This window comes from Mus caroli, chromosome 17, assembly GCF_900094665.2.
Source record: "Mus caroli chromosome 17, CAROLI_EIJ_v1.1, whole genome shotgun sequence".
Classification (NCBI taxonomy): domain Eukaryota; kingdom Metazoa; phylum Chordata; class Mammalia; order Rodentia; family Muridae; genus Mus; species Mus caroli.
In genome coordinates this window covers 30,252,855-30,259,562 of record NC_034586.1, presented here as the reverse complement: position 1 = coordinate 30,259,562, position 6,708 = coordinate 30,252,855, and the positions used below count along the sequence as shown (strand labels likewise).

The window sequence follows — 6,708 nt, the reverse complement described above, 5'->3', positions numbered from 1 at the left end:
CTCTCTCTCTCTCTCTCTCTCTCTCTCTCCCTCTCTCTCTCTTCCTCTCTCCCCTCACATTGCCTTCCCCCATCTCCCTCTCATGGCCAAGTCTATTCGGCTGGCTGTGTTCAGTCTGAGCTCTTCCTTTTCCTTCACCACGACTAGAACTGGCTGTACCATTTTCATTCACTACCACCCTCACTCTAGCTCAACTAGATATTCATGACCCCTGACAACCATTTCCCACACAAAGAAGAACGAGGCAGTGCTGGGCTCTTTCTCTCCAGCCCTCCCCAATAAACACCCTGACTATTCACCTTCACAAGGTCAGTCCATCAAATGCTAAGTTCAGTGAAGGGACTCTGCAAAAGTCACTAGGGCTCCGAATCAGCTGACTTTACTCTGAGGGACTGTCCTAATCAGGGCAAATATTAAAAGGACTGGGTTCTGTGCCCAGACCCACAGTGTGATGACTCTACACAGGAGATTTCCTCCAATGACCTTCATGAAGCCACCCAAAGAACCCAAAGTCCATGGAGAGTAACCAACATGCTGCTGTGCTGAATGCAGCAAGGACAGGGGTCCTTGCCCAGATTCTGAGAAATGGAATCCTGCCACATGTTCCCTGTGAGCTTTGAGAACTCTGATTCAGAGATGAACCTTGTGCAACCTTGTGCAAAACTCCATGGTGCGAGCTAGTAGCCAACTTGGCAGGTTCATTGAGAAAATATAACTCACTGGTCCTTGGCAGTGCATGTCTTTAATGCCAGTACTCAGGGGTGAGAAACAGGTGGATCTCCTGAGTTTGAGGCAAGCCTGGCCTAAAAAGGAAAGTCCTGACAGACAGACAGACAGACAGACAGAAAGGAGAAAGGATCTCACCTAGGTCTACAGTGAATTCCTCCAAAAAGCTGGCTATTGCCAACATGGGCCCTGGGATGTTTCCTTCTGGAGGAGTCCTGTATCCCATGAGAGCGCCTGAGATCAGTGTGCAGTCTCCCCTGGACTCCACAGACAGCCACTGAACAGGTCTCAGGAAGACAGAGTGAAAGGAACAGCTCTCTCAGCTCTTTCTGGGCACTTTGGGAGTCTGTGCATATCCCTGGCAGGCAATGACTCTCAGGACCTCAAGAGGAAAGTAGCTGGGAGAGTCCCTAATTGGCTTAGTTTCACTTTCCAGTGCCCAACTTCTCTTCAGTTTTTCTGCCTAGATATTGATGACTTGGCACGAGTTCTCACTCTCTGTAGGGCAATTTCTCCTAATTATTTGATTGGCTATTAATGGCGACAAGAAGCCAATCGCTGGGCTAAGATGAAAAGGCAAGAAAGGAAGTAATGACGTGGGAGAAAGGACCGCCTTTTACTGTCCTGCTCTCTCTGCAACCCTCCTCTCCACAGGCAGGGTTGAGAGCAAGAAGGTGCAGAATGTAGGCCTGCAGAATTGTCAGACCTGGTGGCGGCTTCTGCCACTGGAAGAATTTCCAACATGAAACAGATGATCAGTTTGGGACAATAGATTCTGCAACCAGAGGTAGCGTCATTTGGTTACTTTTAAAATTCGGATTGTCTGGTGTTTTCCAATCACTAGCGACTGTGATTAGAAGCTGGGTTCTGAGATAATGCAATCACTGTCGCTCTAGTTTATAAAGCTGTCCAAGATCTTCCCAGTCCCAGATGTCCTGGGTCCTCAGGGCCGCTGTGGTCTGCGCCCTTCTCCTGCAGCAGGATGCCAGCCCATCCCTTTGGGTGAGTGAGACCAGGGAGGGAAACTGTCTCTACTGGGAAGGCTAGGGATAGCACCACCCATTGTCTGCACCACCCAGCAAGATCCTCCAGTCCCCCTTTTTCAGCTGTCCAGAGCCTGGCGCCCTGCTCCCCTCCTGGCCCTCACACCAGCTCCAGATCAAAATCAGGGATCGAGGAGGAGGAGGTCGGGGTCTCATTGCGCTCCTCCTCCCAGGTTCACACTCGCTTAGGTATTTCTACACCGCTGTGTCCCGGCCTGGCCTTGGGGAGCCCTGGTTCATAATCGTCGGCTATGTGGACGACATGCAGGTCCTGCGCTTCAGCAGCAAGGAGGAGACTCCAAGGATGGCACCCTGGCTGGAGCAGGAGGAAGCAGATGACTGGAAGCAGCAGACTCGTATAGTCACAATTCAAGGACAGCTCTCTGAAAGGAATCTGATGACCCTGGTTCATTTTTACAACAAGAGCGTGGATGGTGAGTGATCAGAACCCATCCCAAGAATGTACCAGGGTTGTCCATATTCACTAGACGGGAGTTTCACCCAACACATGCCCAGTTCCTCAAAAACCAAGAGTCTGCAGGGATTTACTTGGACTTGGTCTGTGTTCTACTGGTGTTGCTGCGACAGGACTGACCACCAACTATGTCCTTCCTAGACTCTCACACACTACAGTGGCTGCAAGGCTGCGATGTGGAGCCAGATCGGCGCCTGTGTCTCTGGTACAACCAGCTCGCCTATGATAGCGAGGATCTCCCCACCCTGAACGAAAACCCAAGTTCCTGTACAGTGGGAAACAGCACTGTACCTCACATCTCTCAGCACCTGAAGAGCCACTGCTCAGATCTGCTGCAGAAATACCTGGAAAAAGGGAAGGAGAGGCTGCTGCGTTCAGGTACCCAGGGGAGCCAAACCATGTCTATTTCCTTTAGGCTACTTGCTGGGAGTTTGGAGAGCTGGTGGTGCTGGGTGGGAAGAGAGGACTTGGAGTGCTCAGCTCACAACTGAGCACTACCCAGCAAGACGAGTTCTGGTTTAGATCCTTAGCATTTGCAAAGGAGGAGAGGGAGACAGGTGACTGAGAAGGACTTTTCTCACTCCTCCCCACGTCCAGAGAGGCAAGAGGCTCTTGTGTTCCAGATCTGTGACAAAACAATGGCTTCCTCACAAGACAGCCCCTCTCTAACAAGAAATTCATTTCTCCAACAGGAGACCAATCTTTTCGTAACTGATCAACAAATTCTTGACTTGAGCAATGGCCCTAGGCCAATTGGGAGCTATTTCTCAGAACTTATTCTGTGCCCCAGACTTCAGTGTCTCTGGAGTCAGACTCCAGCTTTTCTCAGTCTCTTGGCCCTCACCCAGCTCAGGACCAGAAGCCCTTCCCACGAGTCTGCAGAGACCTGGAGCCTCCCGTCCATGTTGTCCTGCTCACATCCTAAGGCATCCCTAAGAACAGATCCTCCCAGGTGCAAGTGCTCTAGCTGGTGTCTAGATGATGGACACCCAAATCCCACCCCAGTTCTCCTGTCTACCCCAGGATGGTCACATGAACACTGCTGAGTCCCCAGAAGAAAGCAAGATGCTTTTTCCTTTCAATTCTCTCCCCCAGACCCCCCAAAGACACATGTGACCCATCATCCCAGACCTGAAGATGAAGTCACCCTGAGGTGCTGGGCCCTGGGCTTCTACCCTGCTGACATCACCCTGACCTGGCAGAAGGATGGGGAGGAGCTGATCCAAGAAATGGAGTTTGTGGAGACCAGGCCTGCAGGGGATGGAACCTTCCAGAAGTGGGCAACTGTGGTGGTGCCTCTTGGGGAAGAGCAGAATTACACATGCCATGTGCACCATGAGGGGCTGCCTGAGCCCCTCACCCTGAGATGGGGTAAGGAGGGTGAGGGTGCAGAGCTGGGTTCAGGGAAAGCTGGAGCCTTCTGCAGACCCTGAGCTGGTCAGGGCTGAGAGCTGAATGGTCTTCACCTTCTCTTCCCCTCTCCTGCCCTCCCCTCCCTTCACTTCCCTTTGCTTCCCAGAGCCTGCATGGTACCAAAAGCCTTGGATTTGGATTGTTGCCATGGTTTTTTCCATTTTGCTCATTTGTCTCTGTGTGGCTTGCATATGCATGAAGAAGAATGCAGGTAGGGGAGAAATGTGTTCTGGGTTTCCTTGTCCCACTGAGGGTTTGAAGCCTTAGGTAGAGGCATACCCTGCTTAGGTAACAGGATGTTCCATCCACAGTCCTCTTAGCCTGGAGCCTTTTTGTTTAACCTTAAGTGAACGGGACTAAACAGCAGTTTCTTCTTGAGAATGGTTCTGGTGCCTGAGACCTCATGACCAGCTGTCACAGGCAAAGGTCTCACTGGGGACAAAACTCCAAGGAGGTCCTACATCACCTCAGTTCTAGAAATTCCCCCTTGCGGGGCTGGAGAGATGGCTCAACAGCTAAGAGCACTGACTGTTCTTCCAGAGGTCCTGAGTTCAATTCCCAGCAACCACATGTTGGCTCACAACCATCTGTAATGGGATCTGATGTCATCTTCTAGTGTGNCTGAAGACAGCTACAGTGTACTCATATAAATAAGTAAATAATATTTAAACAAAAAAAGAAAGAGAGAGAGAGGAAGGAAGGAAGGAAGGAAGGAAGGAAGGAAGGAAGGAAGGAAGGAAGAAAAAAAGAAAGAAAGAAAGAAAGAAAGAAAGAAAGAAAGAAAGAAAGAAAGAAAGAAAGAAAGAAAGAAAGAAAGAGAGAGAGAGAAATTTCCCTTGGGCCCAGAACTAAGGGGTTTTGCTAAACCAGTGATTCTCAAACTCTCAAACTGGGGGTCGAGAGTCCTTTGGGGGTTGTCCTCTGGCATCCTACATATGGGATACCTACATTACAATTTGTAACAGAAGCAAAATTACAGTTATGAAGTAGCAACAAAATAATGTTATAGGTGGGGGTCATGACAACATGAGGATACTGTATTAGAGGTCACAGCATTAGGAAGGAAGAGAACCACGGGTCTAGGCCCTTATGACTCCCTACTCCCATGCCACCCGTACGTGGTGTTCTTTCCTCAGGTGGGAGAGGAAGGCCTGACACCCAGGAAGCAGGTGAGTGTGGTGAGGGGTGATCTCTGAGACCCTTGGAGCCCATGGGAGCCCACCGCAGTTCCTCCTTTAGCCTCTAGTCTTCTGAAGTCTGACTGGATCCTGTTTTGGTCTTTCCTAGGCAAAGACAGTCCCCAAGACTCTAGCAAGCTTGTCCAGGATGATGAGGTAAAACATGGGGTGGCACAGAGGACTTGGGATGGGGAGGTAGAGAGTCTCCGTATTTGGACGATCTGAGTGAGGAGCGAGCTATTTGAAACATCATGGGTTACAGTAACTGCCCTGAACCTGTTCTTGCTCTTGTAGGAGATGGGGGTTCCCTTTTGGAAGATTGGGTACTATAAGACTCATCTAGGCCACTCCCCTGGAACTTCAGGTTTGTTTACCATGTCACCCCGAAAGAGGTATCAGCCTCTCCTCCCCACCCCACCGCCCACTCTGTCGGTGTTGTCTCCCAGAAGGCTTCACTTACTCTCCTCACCCTCAAGAGAACACTTGCAGCTGTTCCCCCTCACCCCCTGCCTCTGTGGGATCACCTGCAACAGTTACTGAAGAATGCAATCTTTCCTTTTGTATCCCATCAGTTGGCTTGTCTTTACTGTCACCTTGACTGGAATTAGGATGATCTGTGAGATGCCCCTTTGAGTGACTGGGCTGTGAGGCCAGCAGGTCAGTTCTTGCCACCCTGGACAGAAACACATCTCACCTTTCTGGCTCGAAGATCTGACCACCTGTCTCTTCCCTACTTGGCTTCTAGTCAGGCATTTTGTCAGAGTATCAAGGGTCCCAGGGACACAAAGCTCCCTCCTCTCACCCACAGCACTCTGGGTACTACCCACAATGTTTCAGGGACATTTAATCAGGTCAAATTGGGATCAATGGCTTTGATGCAGAAAAGAACTGTGGACTAGTAGAGATAGGCTGTAATTAAAAAAAAAATCTTTTTAATTTTAAGTTGTCTTAAATCTATTTATTTATTGGGTATGTGCATATGAGAGCTATAGCACACATGTGGGAGACAGAGGACAACTTGCTGGAGTCAGTTCTCTTCCTCCACCAGGTAGGTCCCAGGGACGGATCTCAGGTCAGCAGACTTGGACACAAGTGCCTTTACCCACTGAGCACCTGGCTGACCCAACAAAGTAGTTTTTGAAGGTTGGCTCATTTGTAGTTACTCGTTTTTACTGGACTTTGACTTGGAGGTAGAAGCAGCCTACATCTCTTGGCAGTCTGATCCTGGCATTTTTTTATGTGACTTCCTTCATTCTCTTGGCCCAAGGCTTAGCTCTGCAGCCTCTCCTCGGTCTCCATAGCAACGCTTAGCTCTACAGCCTCTCCCCCATCTCCATAGCACCTAGTCTCTACTGAACAATGCATTGGTGTTTTGTTGCAGGACAGGTGGAGTAAGGAGATGCTGGGTCTTGGATCTTGGGGGCTGTGGTCCTGGGCTTCTTCCCTTCTTTGCTTGCTTTCTCACAACGTGTTGGCAGACACCATGAGCTTCTTTGGAAAGACTGGAAAGCTTTCCGATTCTGCAGTTCTTTTGGCCCAGGAGTATCTGTCAGTCCAGGAATCTCCTTTTCTCCTTGGCTCATGATAACCGAGTTGAGGACTCAGACTGGCATCCGTAATGTGCCTGCAGACAGACTCAGCCTGCCTCTCTCCAGCTTTCCTTGGTCACAACAGCAGGTGCACTTGGCTGTGGGTCCAGACACCTTGCTGGGACCTTCCAAGGGAAAGCCTTGTTTGCTGTTCCCATCGCTGGTTCGAACCTTGTATCACTTTGACTATTCACCAGAGGGTCAGCAACTATTTGCGTGACCATTCACCTCTCCTGGAAAGTACATAGCTTGCATTCGTGCTCCAGGAGTTGCTGGAAAGTACA

At 50.0% G+C, this 6,708-nt stretch overlaps 2 protein-coding genes across 5 annotated transcripts in view; one reads left to right on the top strand and one right to left on the bottom strand.

Annotated features, from left to right (window-relative positions):
- Window positions 1–1,122, bottom strand: part of LOC110312205 — a 7,464-nt gene extending 6,342 nt beyond the window's left edge. The window contains exon 1 of the mRNA XM_021185762.1: window positions 865–1,122. Coding sequence (XP_021041421.1) covers window positions 865–952 — 88 coding nt within the window. The 5' untranslated portion in view covers window positions 953–1,122. The remainder of the gene's footprint in view (window positions 1–864) is intronic.
- A 223-nt stretch (window positions 1,123–1,345) lies between these two features.
- LOC110312202 (H-2 class I histocompatibility antigen, alpha chain-like) lies at window positions 1,346–5,777 on the top strand. Of its 4 annotated transcripts, XM_021185757.1 has the most exons (10): window positions 1,346–1,513; window positions 1,623–1,728; window positions 1,943–2,203; window positions 2,386–2,622; window positions 3,340–3,615; window positions 3,764–3,868; window positions 4,794–4,826; window positions 4,945–4,991; window positions 5,130–5,199; window positions 5,408–5,777. In XM_021185757.1, the coding sequence occupies exons 3-10, from the start codon at window positions 2,032–2,034 to the stop codon at window positions 5,431–5,433; spliced, it is 966 nt and encodes a 321-aa protein (XP_021041416.1). In that variant the 5' UTR covers window positions 1,346–1,513; window positions 1,623–1,728; window positions 1,943–2,031; the 3' UTR covers window positions 5,434–5,777. The 4 variants fall into 4 exon arrangements, with proteins under 4 accessions (XP_021041416.1, XP_021041415.1, XP_021041417.1 ...); XM_021185756.1 differs by having other exon boundaries at window positions 1,346–1,728; XM_021185758.1 differs by having other exon boundaries at window positions 1,346–1,732; window positions 1,910–2,203.
- Window positions 5,778–6,708: the final 931 nt, after the last annotated feature.